General features: G+C 40.0%; 1 protein-coding gene across 6 annotated transcripts in view; it reads left to right on the forward strand.

The window, feature by feature from the left end:
• EFL1 (elongation factor like GTPase 1) overlaps positions 1-14,916 on the forward strand; it is a 160,419-nt gene extending 145,503 nt beyond the window's left edge. For 4 of the 6 annotated variants that reach the window (XM_031668426.1, XM_031668428.1, XM_031668427.1 and 1 more), the window contains 2 exons: positions 6,032-6,216; positions 14,578-14,908. In XM_031668426.1, coding sequence (XP_031524286.1) covers positions 6,032-6,216; positions 14,578-14,766 — 374 coding nt within the window. In that variant the 3' untranslated portion in view covers positions 14,767-14,908. Of the gene's footprint in view, positions 1-6,031; positions 6,217-14,577 lie in introns of all 6 variants that reach the window. The other 2 variants (XR_004185078.1, XM_031668425.1) reach the window with 2 other exon arrangements.
• Positions 14,917-19,224: the final 4,308 nt, after the last annotated feature.

Below are 19,224 nucleotides of genomic sequence, written 5' to 3' on the forward strand. Positions count from 1 at the left end.
GACAACAGATGCACACCACCACACCCAGCTAATTTTTGTATTTTTGGTAGAGACAAGGTTTCACCATGTTGGCCAGGATGGTCTCCGTCTCCTGACCTCATGATCCTCCTTCCTCGGCTTCCCAAAGTGCTGGGATTATAGGCATGAGCCACCCGCCTAGCCTTTAAACCTTTTCTTATTCTATACTTAGGGCTCTTTTTACATTTCCTCAGCATTTTGTAATTCAATTCAACAAAGATTTAATGAGCTGCATGTGCCAATACTGTGTTAAACATGATTCCTGCTTTGAGAGAGAAGGTGACAAAGCTTAATTATATAAAATAATTGGAAAGTAAAATACAGTTGAATTTAGTGCACAAACATGGTTTTCTGGGGAAGCTTTAAGAGAAATTGGGATTAGCAAAATTTGAAACAGTAGGTCTCTGGAAATGGGCTTTGATTGATGGAATAATTTTGATTCAGCAACTTAGTATTAAGTTGACTTTCTTTATACCATAGCACATTGAAGACTACTATTAAGCCTAAAGTAAACTCATTTCTAGTTGGTTTTATAGGAACTGCTGTTCAGCATGACCTTCCTTTTTTTTTTTTTTTTTTTTTTTGTTTTGGAGACAGGGGCTCACTCTGTCACCCAGGCTAGAAAGAACAGTGGCACAAACATGGGTCACTGCCGCAGCCTCAACCTCCCAGGCTCAAAGCGCTCCTCCCACCTCAGCCTCCAGGAACCACAGGCATTCCACCATGCCCTGCTAACTTTTTAATGTTTGTGGAGATGGAGTCTCACGATGTTGCCCAGGCTGGTCTCCAGCAGCTTGACCTGTCAAATCCTGGACACTTGATTGGTTTAACACAATTTTCATTTCGGGTCCTAGCCAGGCATTGCTAGTGTATGCCTGTAGTCCCAGCTGCACGGCCAAGGCAGGAGATCGCTTGAGCCCAGGAATTCAAATCTAGCCATAGGAACATAGCAAGACCCTCTGTCTAAAAAATAAAAAAATTGGGGTCCTTGCCCAGTTATCTTGACTGTGTCACAGTATTTGTTACCTGCCAACTTCATGTCCACTTTGGATTTGATCATTGTGCCTTCTTTTTTAAGTCACTGATTATAATAGAACACAGAGTTGCTAGCAGACTCACTAAGGACCACTTTCCAGAGTGGGTTTGACCTGTTAACATCAATTATCTATAAACTTGTAGCTGATCTATCTATGTAGTAGCAACCGGCCTACATTCCCCACTGTGTCTGAGCATGCTTTATCTCCTATTTGATTGAAGCCCATCTGTATCCTGTCAACCATGTTGGTCTGATTCAGAAGTCATAGCTCTGTGACAAAAGGAAGAGGTTAGTGTGACTGACCTGGTGTATAAGAATAAGTACCTACCAATTTATTTGTGTGTGTGTGTTTTTAATTAAAGTTATTGCAGAAGTGTCACCAACAATAACAAATCACGAGGTGAAAGAAAGCTCTTTTTCTTGGAATCCAACTTTATTTCCCATTTCCTTTTACAGCGCTTGTCCGTAATAGTACATTTTGCATATCTGTAACCTTATGATAGAAATAATTTAATATTTTGCTTTTTAGGTTTATTTATTTTATAGGCATGCTTTCATTTGGCTACTTAGAATTTGTAATTTTCATTTTAACCTCTGCATGTAATCTTATCAATTGGATGTGATATAGTTTACTTAACTATCATTCTGAAATTGGAAATTTGCATTGTTTTCTGATTGTTTACTGTTAAAGAAAACATTACTGTGAACAGCTACTCCCTTTCCTAAATTCTGAAAAAAACAACATACCTTTAATTGCCAAACTTCCAGCTTTCAAGATTATACAATCTACAGGTTAATCTTAATATTATGGAAGAAGAAAATGTATATGTGAGAATCCATAAAGCCATACAAGAAGAATGTTCCCAAATGGTAAAGAGATTTTTTTGAGCTTGGGTATCAGAGAAGACTTCATGGAACTAGTTATTTTTGAATGGGCCTTGAATGATGAAAAGGATTTGAATATAGCGTTGGACTAAGAGTATTCTAGGTTGAAGAAACTATGAGCTCAGAGTTGGCAAAACCTCAAATGTGTACTGTGGACAGTGAGTGATATACCTTGGCTTGGAGCACAGAGGCTGTACCCTGTGTACTCTAGAGTCTGGCAGTTAGAGAAGCTGAAGGGGTGGGTTACTGCCTTGAATACAGGCTGAGATATTTATAGTGTAGTCATTAATAGTTGAGCCCTGATCAGAACTGTTTCAATTGATTAAGCTTTTTGTTGCTGTTTTTTTCCTTGATGAATTCCTCTTCCCTGGTTCCTTTCATATAGTAGGGTACTCTGCTACCTCCCTCTTTCGCTTCCTTCCTGCCTCCATCCCTCCCTCCCATGGGGTACTGCCTCGTCACCCAGGCTGGAGTACAGTGGCACAATCATAGCCCACTGCAGCCTCCAACTCCTGGGCTCAGATGATTCTCCTGCCTTAGTCCCATAGCTACTAAGGTACTAGCTACTTAGTGCCTTAGTACAGATGCACACCACTACACTTGGCTAATTTTTAAATTTTTTGTAGGGACAGGGTCTTGTTTTGTTACCTAGGCAGGTCTCAAACTCCTGGTCTCAATTGTACCTCCCACCTCTGCCTCCCAAAGTGCTAGTATTACAGTGATGAACCGCTGTACTCAACCAACTCTGATCTTTATTTAAGTGACTGAACTAACAAGTGATCATGATGGAACAAATATCCAATGGAAAGGGTCTGAAAGTATTTGCAGTCAAGGGCCACATGATCAGAAATTCTTGATATGGCTATGTTAATTTCTTGGTGATAACAGTGGCACATTTAGGGTCTTTGAATGCATCCTAAGCGTTGGACACACCTATCATGAGAGCCAAGTGTATTTGGAAGGTTTTATTATAGTATTTTCCAGTGTGCCCCAGTATCAAGATATAGTTTTCATGGAATTAAAATTGAATGGATCAAAATTACATGTTAACTACATTCAGTTTCAATTACAATTATTGATCTAAGCCTGCTGGCATGACCCATGCAGCAGCAGTCAGGCAGCTTGTCCCCACTGGTCCCTTATTCATGGTCTGTTGGCCCCACTTTCCTCATTCTTTTTTACCCCTGTTGTTTTATCGTTGTGTATTGACTTCCGCAGACTACCTTCAAACTTTCTTTTTTTTTTTTTTTGGAGACCAAGTCTCGCTCTGTTTCCCAGGTTGGAGTGCGATGGCACGATCTCAGCTCACTGCAATCTCCACTTCCCAAGTTCTCCTCCAAGCGATTCTCCTGCCTCAGGCTCTGGAGTAGCTGGGATTACAGGCATGCACCACCGTGCTCAGTAGTTGAGAAATAGTTGGAATGGGGAGAGTGGAGTTGCCTTTTGAACTAATTTTTGTAGTTTTAGTGGCGATATGGAGACCATATTGGTCAGGCTAGTCTTGAACTCCTGACCTCAAGTGATCCTCCCGCCTCAACCTCCCAGAGTGCTGGGATTACAGGTGTGAGCCACTGCTCCTGACTGTTAAAACATTTCTTCAAATGAGATAGGGGAGTAAAGATTACTAGTTCACACATGTTAGGTGTTATGGTAAGATTTTTTTTCTATATATCTCAAATAATATATAACTAAAAGGGATCACTAATGAAAATAATAATTATTCTGCTGTTTTGGGAGCTTTTCAGACTGTACTTGAAGTATTGTTTTCATTTCCAGGTACCAAATGCCAAGAGGGATGTAAATAAATCATAGTAGTTCAAGTAGTTCAAGTAGGCCACGATAAAACAGGAAATACAGGTCTAGTCACTGCAAGATTGGCCTGGAAAAGTGAAGACAAGATAGCTGTCTTTGAGTAGCTTACAGGGTAATTTGTGGGAGAGGGATTAAACTTGTCACATGTGATAAAAACTAGGACTGATGGTCAGAAACTTCAGGGGAACGTATTTGGGACTCAAGAATTCTCTAGCTGTTATGGTTATCCAAAGATGGAATGGGCTGCCCTGGGAGGAAGTGAGTTTTAGAGTATACAAGGAGAGCTTAAACAGCTACTTTGGTAGAACTTCTTAACCCTCAAGTTTCCTTCTATCCCACTGTTGTGTGATTCTGTAACTATGGGGTTTCTGGTATGAATGACGGGGGAATAGTTAGAATGGGGAGAGTGGAGTTGCCTTTTGAAGTGGATAATATATTCTTAGATGTGTTAATTTTAAAAGGAAGTTGGCTCTCACAGCAGAGATGCCCTGGCATCCATTGTAAAGTGGTATTGTAGATCCAAGGAGAGGCCTGGCTTAGATAAGATGGTCTTAGGAGTCCCAGGCATAAAATTAGTTTAAACCACACAAATTATAAATTAGTTGGCTTGCTGAGTAGAGAGTTTGTTCAAAGAGTATGAAGCTTCAAAGAATATCCATAAGAAGAAGTTCAGGATACTGAAATAAAGAGAATGATGGTCAGAAGGGCAGGAGTGTAAGGAGAATAATACTAAGATTGGAGACAGTTGACAGAGGAGATACTAATCAGTGGCTTCTGATTAGTACCTCCTACAGAGAAATCACAGAGAATGAAAATTGAGAAAAAAAAGCATTTAGGTTAGGAATATGAAAATTATTGTGAAATTTCAAGGAAGCAGTTTCCTGGAGCACAGGAGAGCCTAGACGTTAAAGAAAGAGCACATAGTGAAGAAATGAGAAGCTACCTATTTAAGAGATGTGAGGAAGCAAGGAAGGAGAAAATGTAGTAGCTAGCTGGGAGAGTAGACAAGAGGAAAGGGGGTGCCTTTCATTACGAATGGAGTGTTAAGTTGTTTGTTTTTAAGCTAAACCTAAACATGGTGAAGGCTCATCAGAGATTTTAGTTTAGTTTTTTTTTCCTTGAGGCCGTGTGACACAATAGATTTTCTGCCATTTGTTTCCTATTACCCTTCCTAATAACCGCCACTAGGGGGAAATCTGAATCAGAGAGAAAAGTTTGGGAGTCAGACAGTTTGGCTTTGTTCCTCAGTTTCTAGTTTAAAAAATAAATAAATAAAGGTGAGTGGGTCGTGGACACTCCAGACTCATCACCTTAGCAGTTAGGAGAGTAGGGTCCAGGACTCAATGATGGTCAAAGGATACTTTAGCTCTGCTTAACAGCAGTGTTGTAAATGTTTAAGGATAATATATGCAATAGATCACTTATGTAACTAAAATTATTTTTTAGGCAGCAGGTGAAAGAGGAGGCTTTAGTGAGAGTATCTGCTACTTACATGATTGTCTTTGATTTTCAATGTATCTCTATTCTTTGCAGGGTCTCTTCTCCTTACTAGTTGAAAGAATATATTGCATTCCCAGAGACACTCATACAGAACACCAGTCAGAGGGGAAGATGTTTCCCTCCTGAGTATGAGGCAGAATTGTGCCTAAAGACGAATTAAAAGAGTCATCCAAGAGAATTTGCTAGTGGAATTCTATCAGTTTTCAGGGGAATAAAACACTTAATGCTCGTGCCACTTAAATATTACCAGTTTAAGAAAACTATGAGCAAATATTTATGTGTGTGGTTTTAATTTTTGGTATAAAAATGCCAGTTGCTTTCCCTACTAAGCCCAAATAGCCTATGCCATCTTAATTATCATTGGCATATCAATAAGGTCTTATAATTATTAAAATATTTTAATATTTAATAAACTTTAACAAAGCCCAGTCACACTCATATCATTGGATTTCAGACCCAAAGATAGCTCATAGGTGAAACCACATTGAAAGGTCCTTTTACAAATCTCCCTCTTCTCATGCTGTTTTGTGGAGTTTGTCTATGAGCAGCAGTGCAGTTTGGGGTGATTTAATTTTTGTTATTTTTTGTTTCTAATTTTTCTAAAAATCTCATGCTTTTTAAATAAACACTTAAAAAGTGTTCGTTACTTTTGTAAACCAAAATTATTGAGAACGAATTTAATCATTAGTGGATTGTTACAGAGTATATGGGTAATCATGTCTTGGTGTGGCTCAAGCCATATGACTGATCCATGATTTTAAAATATTTATGGTTTTACAGGTCGAGTCTATGCTGTCTTGTCAAAGAGAGAAGGTCGAGTACTTCAAGAAGAAATGAAAGAAGGAACAGACATGTTCATCATCAAGGCTGTGCTGCCTGTTGCTGAAAGCTTTGGTTTTGCTGATGAAATCCGGAAGAGGACAAGTGGCCTGGCCAGCCCGCAACTGGTATTCAGCCATTGGGAGGTAAAAATCCAAGTTCCCATTCATTCCTTTCCTTCTCATCTATGGATCCATTCCCTCCGGAAGAGGCCAAGAGTAGCAAACAACAGAGATCATGCCATTTGGCGTTCCTATGGCTCAGTCAAATGGACAGGAGAAAGCAAATGCATTTTTCATCCAGATTGAATGAGCCTGAGATCATCTGTGGTTTTTAATAAACACACACACACATATACACACACACACACTCACTCTCATTTCTTCTTTTTATTCAATATAAAATTTAAGATGCTGAAAATTTAATCCTTTTTTATCCAAATATATATTTTAGATTTTTAGAAGAAAATCACAGGCCTTTTGAATGTGAAATTTTAAGAATATTTTCTTCTAGGGAAAAAAAAATATTTCCAGCATTTAGAGGGGAACAGTTATACTTCTTGCAAGGGGTAGCTTTAAATTATTATGTATTGTGTATTCTTCAGTCCCCATTATGGAGATTCAAGGTTTCCATGGCTTTCAGGTGTTGTGGAATGAGAATGGAATGAAATGGCTACTCAGAACCCTTCATTGTCAGTGTAGGTAAAGGTAGATGAAAAGGCAAACCTTATCTGTAATCAGAAAGGAAAACTTAACAGATCCACATTGCTGGGGAGAAAAGGAAAGATTGTGAACACACTGTTGTAAGTTAGAGAAAAAATAATAACAAGAGGTAAAGGTAAGGTCAGACCAGCCATCCTGAACATATCCGTAAAATAGACGTTAACTGGCTAAGAAGAAGGACATTCAATTAGAAAGTGCCGCATGAGAAAAGGCTGGTAAAAGCAAACTGCAGGGCATGTGCAAAAAACAATTTACTTTTCAAGAAAAAGCCTAAGGTCAGGAATCAAATTGTAAACTCAAGGATGTAAGTAGAAAGATTGTTTTAAGAAAGCAGTTTTTGTTGTTGTTTACAGAGAATTGAAATGACTTCACATTATTCCCTTTTACCATGGAGGCTTGTAAGGTAATGGAAGTAGCGTTGACTTTGGAGTCAGAAAGTCCTGGTTTCAAATATTCTTCTACTTATTTGGACAAATCATGGACCCTCCCTCAGTTTTCCTCAGCCCTAGGTCAAATATCTAACCTAGTGCCTGACATTGTGGCTGACCAGCCCTTGCTGATGCGAAGATTATTTCCTTGTGGATCATTCTCTGAGTCTATACCACATTCCTTTTGGCTTGCTCTCAGCAGTGTGGCATTCATTGCACGGGGCTTCACACAGATAATCCGTGGTTTTTTTTCTTAAACTCTATTTCAGCAAAACTCATGATTTAGCTTCAATGCTAAGCTGTTATCTTTCTCACTTTCTTTAGCCTGTTGGGTCCGTTTTTCCAGAACACTTTAAGAAGAGTTTAAGTTTAGAAGAGAATGGAAAATGAGAATAATTGAGGGAGAACTTTCTTTTTAAAACGAAATTTATAATCAAGTGAATCAGTGAAGTAAAGAAGAGTGGCACTTTAGAAAAATTGCCTTTGGACAGGGCAAATTTGATTTTAATTCAGCAAGTTCATGTCATCTAAATTGATGCAAGTGAAGTTGCTAGTCCGGAGCACTCCATTCTGTCTGCTTTTCCTCTTAAAAAAAAAAAAAAAAAGTCACATTCTTAATGTTTGGCAGAACCAAGGTTAATACTGTGATTTAGGTTACATTTTTTTGGTCAGTACAAACTCTAGGTTTTAACAGTAATTTACTATGAATCTTTTCTTGACTTTTACATGTTTGTCTGAAAACTTAATGGTGTTTTGATGGCATTGCTGGCTTATATCTGATGAGATATTGCTGAATTTCATTATGTAGAAAACAGTACCCACCAAACATTTGTGTGTTTTTTTTTTTTTTTTTTTTTGAGGCGGAGTCTCGCTCTGTCGCCCAGGCTGGAGTGCAGTGGCCAGATCTCGGCTCACTGCAAGCTCCGCCTCCCGGGTTTACGCCATTCTCCTGCCTCAGCCTCCCGAGTAGCTGGGACTACAGGCACCTGCCACCATGCCCAGCTAATTTTTTTGTATTTTTTAGTAGAGATGAGGTTTCACCGTGTTAGCCAGGATGGTCTCGATCTCCTGACCTCGTGATCCACCCACCTCGGCCTCCCAAAGTGCTGGGATAAACATTTGTTTATTAATTCGTGTGCTTGTGGGTAGTAATTTCTCATTTATCAAAAATTCTAACTTTTTAGTTTTGGTTTTGGTTTTGGTTTTCGGCATTCAGCTTTTATATAAGAACACAAACCAAGTGAGAAATATAAGGGATGGGTTTTAAAAGGCAGTGCCTGAAAAATAGGAACTATGTCTGTAGTGTAAATATATTACTGATGGCTCTAATGAAAACATCATTACAACATCCTCTACCACAGGTTTTAGTGACCAGATGTGTGATTGCAGAGCAATACAGCTAAATGATATTTAGAATCAGAGAGATTCAGTCCACTTCAACCTAATGACCTTGAGAGGAAGAATGCTTTCTTCATTGGCATTACCATTGCTGCAAACTGCCCTCAGAATTCACAAGTCGTGCTTCTGAATATCTCAGAGATGAGAAGTCCATCGCATGAAGATGGCCTTGATTAACACTTGTGCATAAAACTGGGTTATAGTATGTTTGATCAGAACAAAGAGGATATAGGTTAAGTAATCACTGGGATTGTCTGTAAATGCAGATCCCGAATAGGCATTCAAAGCTGTTGTAACGGCATCATTATTGGAAGAATGATCCATTTGAATTTGTAGATTCTTTTTTGTTTTAAAATCTCATCATTTTATAGTCAGTCTTATCCTCAAAAGTAATTTTTATAAAGCATATTTTTTTAGAAAAATGTATGAAATTCCCTTCATTTCTTAGTTGTCCGATATATTAGGAAGCAGGTAAGACTGCTCTAATAAAGGGATCCCAAAATATAGTGGCTCAAATAAGGCAGAGATTATTTCTCTTTTGAATCTAGGGAGGCAGCTAGGGCTGACATGTGCCTCACTGTGGTAGGAGCCCAGGCCCATTCTGGCTTGCTGCCTTTCTCAACACTTGGCTCCCATTGATTGTCCACAGTGGCTGTTCTACCTCCCCCGTCACATCTGCATTCCAGCCAATAAGAATAGGGATGAGGAAGAGTAAGATATACTCCTTCCCTTTAAGGACACAAACTGAATCTTGCACACATTACTTCACCCTCATCCCAATGCCCAAAACCAGTCATCTGACCACATCTAACAAGGCCCCACACAAGAAGGAGGCTGGGAAATGTAGTCTTTAGGTCTATGGCCTGTTGTCTGTTTTGATAAATAAAATTTGTTAGAATACAGCTGTACCCAATCATGTATGTATTTTCTATGGCTGCTTTTAAGCAGAGTAAAGTAGCTGTGATAGAAATAATATATGGCCTGCAAAGTCTAAGATATTTACTGTCTAGCTCCTTATAGGAAAAGTATGCCTCCACCTTCTGAATCTAGGTGGCTATAAGCCTGCCTGAAGTATCTATTACCAAAGAAAGGTAGAGAATAGATATTTAGGAACAACTAGTATAAAAACAGCAAGATTTTACCAAATAGGCAGTTTTTGTTACCTGAAAGCCTTGATGGTTGTCCGTCTCCTTTATCCTTCAGAAATTTAAAAAAGAAAAAATCTTAAAATTGATCTTACACATTTAATACTTTTAAAAAATATTACTTTCTGGCTTAGCTACATCTTGTTATTAAAAATAAGTCTTTTAATAACTTGAGAGAAAAATATTCTCAAGAAAAGTTTTGCCCCAGTTTTGTACCATCCTTCTGCCACGTCCTTGCCACCTGTCATGGTCCTGTTCCCAAAAGCTTCAAATTTTTGAAATCTTAAAAACTACATTATAATTAAATGTCATTGATCTGATATTTTTTGGCTGTCTTGGTTTTTCCCCCATAGTTAGGTTTAGAAATAACACAGTTGTTGAGATATGGCTTCTCACTCCAAGGCACTTCTTTTCATTTGTATTCTACCACACCATATAATTTACAATCAAGAGCTTTTGAGAGAAAGTGCTTCAAAAAATAGAGAAAATAAAATTACAGGCATTTTTCCATGAGGAAACCTTTGAAGTCAGCAATCTCATAATTTCTCTTTCTATGTTTTACCCTTCTATGAAAAAGGAAGAAAAGGAGCTAATAACAGACACAGAAAGAAAAAATATTACCAACCAGTGCTGTTGTACATATATGTCAGCATAACCTCAAGATTTGCCACTTATTACTGAGATTACCCTGAGGGGTGGGCTAAAGTTCATACCGGGTGAAGTGATTACAATACCACCAAACAAATTTATTTTGGACATGGTATTTTCCACCTACCAGCAGTAATCACAGTGAAAACTGGGCAAAAAATTGAAATGGAGCACCCAGAGCTTTTTCCTTCTGGGCTTTCTTTTTCCTTAATGCCTAGGGCAACAGTTTGCACTTGGGTGCCTTTTTATGATTCGAAAATGGCATCCCCTTCGGGCTGTTGAGTTGCAAAAATACATTCTCACTCTAGGCCGCTGAATTCTGGGTGAGGAAGTGAGGGAAAAAAAAGAAGAAAAAAAAGCACCTTTTTCTTCATTTTGATATCAAGCCCCTCTCTGTGGCCTGGAGGGGCCTTTCTGTAGAGCACAAGCTGGACAACCATAAAAGGGTAGCTTTGTCTTTGCTCCACTAAGGAAATTCAAAACCAGCCTCAAGCTCTCGAGTGTTACTCCATCTCCCCTGTCCTCAGAGTTTGCTGGGCATGTTGAGGCAGGTGCTTCAGGCTCTCCACACAGATGCAAGAGTAGTGAAGATGTCTTCATATAGTCATATGTTATTGGGACTTTTAACATTCCATCCTTACAAATAGCAGAACTCAGGTACAAATGATTGGAAATAAGTTGCCCAAGATCACACAGCTAAGCGGGTAGAAAACTGGCGTTGAAGGGAAACTGCCTGGCTCCAGAGCCAGTGCAGTTAACCCTCACACCACGTTCACTCTGGCCTCAGTGCCTGCTCCTGGATTCAGTGAAGTGCCAGCCCCCTACTCCTTACTCTCTGGGTTTGATTCCACACAGACTCACTTGGTTCTTCTCACTCATTGCATTCTCTCTGCCTGTTTCCTCACATATGAGGAACAGACCCCACCCCTCTCACCCTGTCCTCCCACCAGCAAAGCAGAATAACCAATTCTGAAAATAGTTTATGTTTCTTACAAATGTTGAGAATTTTACCTTCAGACAAAAGAGAATTATAACTTGTGGCGGGGTGTCTTAAAAAAAAATGTGTTAAAAAAATTACAATAGTTTTTTTTCATAGGAAAAAATTACCAAAAAATATATTACCAAACATATGTTTTTACCAAAAAATATGTTCAGGGAGATCCTATGCGCCATTCACCCCTCCTTCCCCAATGTTAACATCTCTTATAGTACATTGACATTGATACACCCATAGCGCTTGTTCAGGTTTCACCAGTTATAATATATGCACTTGACTTAGCTAGTACCATTGTGCAATTTATGTTTGGATAAACTCAGTCTTCATGGCAGTCTGCAAACATGGCAAAGGGCAGGCTTTGGAGCCAGACAAATCTAGGATGTGCCAGGTGCCTTACCATATGACTTTCATATATCTTCTTCAGTCTTCACAACAACCCTGTATCAGTTGATAGATTATGAGTGTTTTCAGCTGCAAGAACCATAATGCCAGAATAGTAATTGTTTAAGCAACTGGGGCTGGTACCATGGCTCAGGGACACCATCAAAGATGCAGGCTCCCTTTCTTCTGCTCTGTATATTCATGGGAGTTTGTGCATCTGTAGTGCTATAAAAATGTATCACATATGTAGTTTTATGTAATCAAGATACAGAATTGTTTCATCACCACAGGCTCCCTCATGCTCCCCCTACATAGCTACACCTACCTTCACCCTGGGTGGGTGGCTTTTGACCAGTCAGGCTGTTTTGAGTAGCAACCACCTTCCCTCCCTTCCTCCTGCCCAGGCCCTGAGGCCACACTGACTCAGCCTGGCTGGTATCATGGTGACATTGTCTGCTGGTGAATGGTCTGGAATGAGCCTTGCTATCCTAGGCCCAGTGGCTAGTGAATTAGAATTAAGTCTCTGGAACTGCTGTGCCCACAAAATTATAGCACACACCCTCTGACCCAGAAGAACTCCCTCAGATGGCCAGGTCCACAGGACCGAGCTTCCTCCCCACTCCTCCTTCTTACTGCAGTTTCTCGTCTAAATTCCATCCATTCGCCCTTGTCTGCCACTCTACCTACCCACGCCCCCACCCAATTCCTGGACCTTGTCTCCTTCTCTGCCCCTTGTTGCCCAACCTCTAATGGGGTTCCCTTCAAGACACTGCTTCTGTAGACTTGTTGTCACCCACCAGAATTGTTACTCTAGCGCTGATAATGCCTCTGTGCCCCCCTGGCTGTTCTCACTTCTTACTGTCTGCTCTTTCCTTCAGGGACTCTTTTCTAAAAGATATTTCTAGTTCTTTTGTTGAGTGTCCATGAGATATGTTTTAAAGTCTGTCCAACAGAGGCTTTTTTTGGTTCACTGATAATGGTTTATTTAACTAGATAAAGACGTGTAGGCTCACACTGAGGCTCCTTAGCACTCTGAAGGACTTCATTGTGTACCAGCAACTGCTGTTGCTGATGCAAAGCGTCTCGTTGGTCTGATTCATGTTCTTCTCTAGATGATCTGGCTTTTCTCTCTGATTTTCTCTGTACCTGCCTCAGCACCAGGACACAGGCAGCTGCTTTATTTCCAACCTTTGTTCAAGAGCAAGAAGCACAGTTGTGGCTCACACCTCCCATTCTATAGTGTCTAGTGGGTCAGAATCAAGCCTCAGGAGATGCAGGTGCCCACAGATTTCCAGCATTTCAACACTGTCACAAGGGGTAGATTATTTTATTATCTTGGTCCAGACTCAGTTAGGTTTTTCCATCTGAAGACTCTCATCCTGTTCTCTGTTTTTTGGTTTTAGAACTCCTGTTAGATATACCCTGTACATACTTGATGACTCTTGATTTTCCTTTCAGACTTTTTTTTTTCTAATCTCCATCTCTTTGTACCATATTCTGTATTCAGGGAGATTTCTTTAAGTCTGTCTTTTTAAAAATAATATACTGAGGTGTGAAATTCATACAACCTAAAATTGAACTTTTTTTTTTTCTTTTGAGACGGAGTTTCACTCTTGTTGCCCAGGCAGTGCAACCTTCATCTGCTGGGTTCAAGAGATTCTCCTGCCTCAGCCTCCCAAGTAGCTGGGATTACAGGCAGGCACCAAGCCTGGCTAATTTTTTGTATTTTTAGTAGAGATGGGGTTTCTCCACGTTGGTCAGGCTGGTCTCAAACTCCTGACCTCAGGTGATCTGCCTGCCTCAGCCTCCCCCAAAATTGAACATTTTAAAGTAAACATTTTGCTGCATTTTTTCCATTCACAATGTCATGCACCCACCACCTCCAGAAAAAAAATTAAAAATTTGCTGGGCATGGTGGCACGCACCTGTAATCCTAGCTGCTTGGTACACCAAGGGAGGAGGATCAGTTGAGCCCAGGAGATTGAGGCTACGGTGAGCTATGATTGCACCACTGCTCTCCAGCCTGAGCAACAGAGCAGAACTCTCTCTCTTCAATAAAAAAATATATGTAATAATAGTAAGAGTTTAGTTACATGTGTTGATCTTTGTTGAGGTTGAAGACAAAGGCAAAATATTGATGGCAAAGATATTAAGACTCAGATATATCCTAGCAAAAATGAAAGCTTTTTAAAATTATATTATTAAAAATTAATAGTTTTCTTCCTTAGTGTTATGAACTGGAATTATGAGCAAAGAATAATAATGTATGTTACAAGTTTTATTGACTCTACTTCCATTTGTTCACACCTCCCATGATTTTTCATGCTTTTTTTTTTTAATTTTAAGATGGAGCCTTACTCTGTCGCCCGGGCTGGAGTGCAGTGGCACGATCTTGGCTCACTGCAACTTCCGCCTCCTGGGTTCAAGCGATTCTCCTGCCACAGCCTCCCAAGTAGCTGGTACTATAGGCACATGCCGCCCCACCCAGCTAATTTTTTTTTTATTTTTTATTTTAGTAGAGACAGGGTTTCACCTTGTTGCCCAGGCTGGTCTCGAACTTCTGAGCTCAGGCAATCCGCCTGCCTTGGCTCCCAAAGTGCTAGGACTACAGGTGTAAGCCACCACACCCGGCCAATTCTTCATACTTACTACCATTCCTAGCAAGCTTAGTTGTTCTTTGCCTAACTTTTTTTCATTAGCTAAGACTATATGAACTGGGGAGCTCAGTGAATAAGGTTTGAAATTTAAAATGCCTAACCTTGCACATTCTGTCATCTTCTTTTACAAGATCATTCCCAGTGACCCCTTCTGGGTGCCAACTACTGAGGAGGAGTACTTGCACTTTGGGGAGAAGGCTGACTCTGAGAACCAGGCCCGGAAGTACATGAATGCGGTACGAAAGCGGAAGGGGCTCTATGTGGAAGAAAAGATTGTGGAGCATGCAGAAAAGCAGAGGACACTCAGCAAAAATAAGTAACTATCTACTGTTGGTGGATTCTTTTCCTTATAGTGAATTAAAAAGTATCATCAAGGGTTTAATATTGGGAAAATTTCTTTTTGCCACATTATCTCTGTTTATTCACTTTCAATAAAGTTGATCCATATAAATATTTTAAAGAGGATGTTAGAGAACATGTTCTCCAAGTGTGTTTTTAATTGGTTCTGGTTCAAGGCAAGAAGTTATAAATATTGCAGTGATGATTTATGACTGCCCTCTGTATAACCCCCAGCAGTAAGACATGTGGTCAGGACTACCCACTTGGTGGTGGGGAGGTGATGTGCAGACCCACAGTGGGCAGTCTCCTCTGCACTGAGCAGCCACTCCGGGACTCACATTGTCTCTGCCTGTCATCACAGTGTCATAATTCTGAGTACATCGTCCACATAAACATCATGTGTGAATTTCAGAGTGGAAACATTTCATATTTAATCAGTGAATCACAGCATTTAACATTGTTTGGAGAGACCACATACTTGAGAGAGCAGCTGCTTTTTAGTTAAACCAAGTCACTGTTATAGCTCATCCATCTTATGGTGTTGTCTAGCAAAACAGTATCATGTTCAATAGTTAGCCTGTAAATCTTCTGCATTTACACCCACTCATAAATTTTATCATTCCTATTTAAATCAGTATTAATGGGAGTTATCCATATACCTTTTTCTTTTTTTAAAAAAAAAGGTAAATTTCTATAATTTTATTTGCTATTTCCTTTTAGCCTTACTTAGCTAATGTGCATGAGGTTATGGCTTTGTTATAAATATTTTTTCTAAATTTCAGCTGCCTCCTTCAGGATGATCTTCATATAAGGAACAAATGCAGTTCAGACAAAAATAGATTTTATATTTTTTGATGTTGCATAATTTTTATAGCCACTTAAAGATTCCTTTTCATAGCATAAAATTATCAGACCAGACTTTGTTTTTGAAATACTTTAATGAGTTTTCTTAATAAACTAGGTCATTTTTAATACTAGCTATAGACATTTTATCTTTAAATCTTCAGAGCTGGTCAAATCTAGTTGACCTAGACTTTGGGGAAAATGTGGCTGGATAATTCACTGTCTATTTAATTTCAACAGATTATAATAGCTGAGTTAGTTTAGGAGAGTTATATCATCTATTGGTTTATTTGAAAACTTTGATAACATAGGAAAAACTAGCACTTCAATTTATAGCATTTGTAAATAACATCATTCAAACTGCCAGATGTGCTATAAAATGTATACTTAGACTTAGATCAGCAAATTTTGCATTTAATAGAGAAAAGAGGCATAACCCAGAAAAAGTTGGAGAAAACGATGCTCTTTCTGCAGTCTATTGGGCCCTGACAGATGTGCCAGTGTGGGGGAAGTGACATGTCGAGTTGAGAGATTGTCTCTCTTCCTTCTCCATGTTTGAGGGAGATAATAATGAGCAGGAAAGTGGCCACAAAGAGGCAGACCAAGGGATAGAGCCAATCTACCATCTAAATAATCTACCTTATTGTGTAATTCATGATGAGACCTCAGTCATTGAAACCCCATCCCCTTCTGTGACAGCATAGTAAGACTACGTTTTTACTGTGTCCAATGCCGTGTCCAAACCCTAGCCTCTGTTTGTTGAATTCAGTAGAAACCAACCAAAATGTTGTCAGTCCACAAGTAGAAGTGAGAGTGTTCCTGTTCTTACAGAGGAGCTGGCTTTGTATACTCATTTATAGATAGGCTTCAGAGACAGTAAGGAAGGCTAGGTTGAGGAAGCCACAAAACCAGGGCTGTCCTGGAGAATTTTTTGCCTTGAGGTCCAGAGGTAGCTATCCTTCTACTCAGGGGACAGGCATAGACAACATCAGCATAATGCCTTTTCCCAGCCATCCCTGGGCTCCAGCCCCTACTGGAGGATGAGCTGCAAGCAGTCTGGAGACCATCACCATTGCCCTCTGACAGGGAGGCTGTTTCCTGTGTCAGATTTTCCATAGACTGGAAGGGAAATTCCCTTCTATTGGAACTTTAGTGAAGAATGCTTGGCACCAGAGAGGGCAATTCTCCTGCCTCAGCCTCCTGAGTTAGTGGGATTATAGGTGCGTGCCACTATGCCCAGCTAATTTTTTGTATTTTTAGTAGAGACAGGGTTTCACCATGCTGTCCAGGCTGGTCTCGAACTCCAGGTCAGGGATTTTTTGTATGTATTTGATCCTCACACTTGTTGTATGAAACAGGGGTAAGGAAATTCATTAGAGCCTGGTGAAAGTTAAGTTCACAGCCCACGCTCCCATTTTTCATTCCATCGTACCTCTTGGTAAGCCCTGCTGTAGTGCATTACACAAAGATTCCCATGATTATTGTCTGATACATGTTAGGATCAGAGAAGTCATCAGTAGATGCTGAATATTCACTATGGTAGAGGAGGACTTGGGGGCATCTTTATTTCTATTCTGTGCCTTAAACTTAGGTAAAGCTACCAATGTCCAAGGTTCAAAATCATTATCTGGACTGACTCAGTTTTATTGACCGGTAAGTTTAGAAAAATAATGGATTTCAGAAATTAGGTTAACCTTTGTACTTGGAGCTGAGAACAGGGATCTGGATGTAAAAGATCCTTTTCTCCTACCTTAGAAAAGCCAAATAAGGCTCAGAGCTATGGCGAGCTTGTCCCAGGAGTCAAAGCCCTTCAGGTGAATAGATTATCAAATCTGGGAATTAGAAGGTCTTCCGTTGTCAAGCAGTCAAACTCTTCCTTTCTTATTAAGGTAAAGAACGTTGTACACTTTCTGAGCTAGAAAAAAATTTGTTAAAATAAGACAAGAATTTATTTATTTATTGAGACAAGGTCTCTCTGTGTTGCGCGGGCTTATTAAGGCAAAGAACATTATACGCTTTCTGAGCTAGAAAAAAATTCATCAAAATAAAGACAAGAATTTGTTTGTTTGTTTGTTTATTGAGACAAGGTCTCACTCTGTCACCCAGGATAGAGGGCAGTGGTGCCATCACAGCTTTCTGCAGCCTTGACTTCCCAGGCTCAGGTGATCCTCTCATCTCAGCCTCCCTAGTAGCTGGGACTACAGGCGTACACCACCATGCCCGACTAACTTTTATATTACTTACAGAGACAGGGTCTTGCCATGTTGCCCAGACTGGTCTGAAATGCCTGAGCTCAAGTGATCCACTTCCCAAAGTGCTGAGATTACAGGCATGACCCACCGCACCTGGGCCAAAGACAGTAATTTAGATCAGGTTCTAAAAACAAGATAATGAATGCATGAAACAGACCATGGAAGCACTAAGACCTTCTTTTGATCCTGTTTTATGTATAGAGGGCCTGCAGCCCAGAGGGCATCTTCTAGTTTTAGGAATAAACAGTGGGAAGGTTTTCCACTTTGTGGCACATCTGTCTTGCAGGTCACAAGCAGAGCCATTTGCAATAGCCTTTAGGGAGCCAAGGTAGCTCCTACCAAAGAAGAGGGGCAAGAAGGAGTGAGGGGGAGGAACAGAAATAAAGGTTCCCCAGAAATGCCAGAAAGGGCCTGGCCTCCCAACTTGGACATCTCTGGGCCAGAGGTGAGGGCGCAGACTTGATCGTGAATAATGGGGATGGGATTTGTTACCAGCCGCAGGTCCTCTGGGCCTTCTGGCCTTACTGAGGAAATTCCAGAGAGCCAGGCCATTGGATTCAGCCCCACAGGTCCTCCCTTGGTCCACCTCACCCTCACCACCCTCAAGGGCTGGGATTGTTTGGCTTGGGGAATCACATTTAGCCTGTGGGTTTTACACATCTCTGCCAGGTATTTGGATCTGCCTGTGCCTAAGATTATTTTTTATGATTCAAGTTCATGGCAAAAAGGCGTAACAGCTCTAATTCTCCTGTCCCAGATTTCACTGTGATCTCATCGAAAGAATCAACCTTTAATGTGCAGTTTAAAATGCCTTTTTACCTCAGCTGCAGCTTCTGCCTTTTTGCAGAATCAATGATCTTGAATTTGTATTTATTAATTTACAAATTCCACTATTTTCAAATTGTAGAACTTTTTCCAAAGAATTACTTATGTTGTCTTTTTGAGGAAAACATTCAGTTGAGCCACAAAGCCCTGATGTTGTACTATATAGCGATGGGATCAGGTACAAGGAGACAAGAGTTGAGAAGCAAGAGAGTCCTGGGTTCTGTCACTTCTAGCCAATGCAGGGCAACTCAATCTCTTTAAGCCTTACATACCTCATATTTAAGGTGGGGGATAATTCCCCATATGTTGTGGGGAGGAGTAAATGAAATAATCTGTGTTAGGACACAGTACCTGGCATATGGTGCCCAATATATTAAAAAGAATTGTTGTTGCTGTATTTATTACAATTATTAGGCAGTGCAAATGCACTGAGAAGGTATATGAATTCAGACCAATTAAAGAATCAGTTAATCTAGTGTGACAAAAATTCAAACCACATATTTACTTTATTTTTCTCTA

Source organism: Papio anubis, chromosome 7 (assembly GCF_008728515.1).
Source record: "Papio anubis isolate 15944 chromosome 7, Panubis1.0, whole genome shotgun sequence".
Lineage (NCBI taxonomy): Eukaryota > Metazoa > Chordata > Mammalia > Primates > Cercopithecidae > Papio > Papio anubis.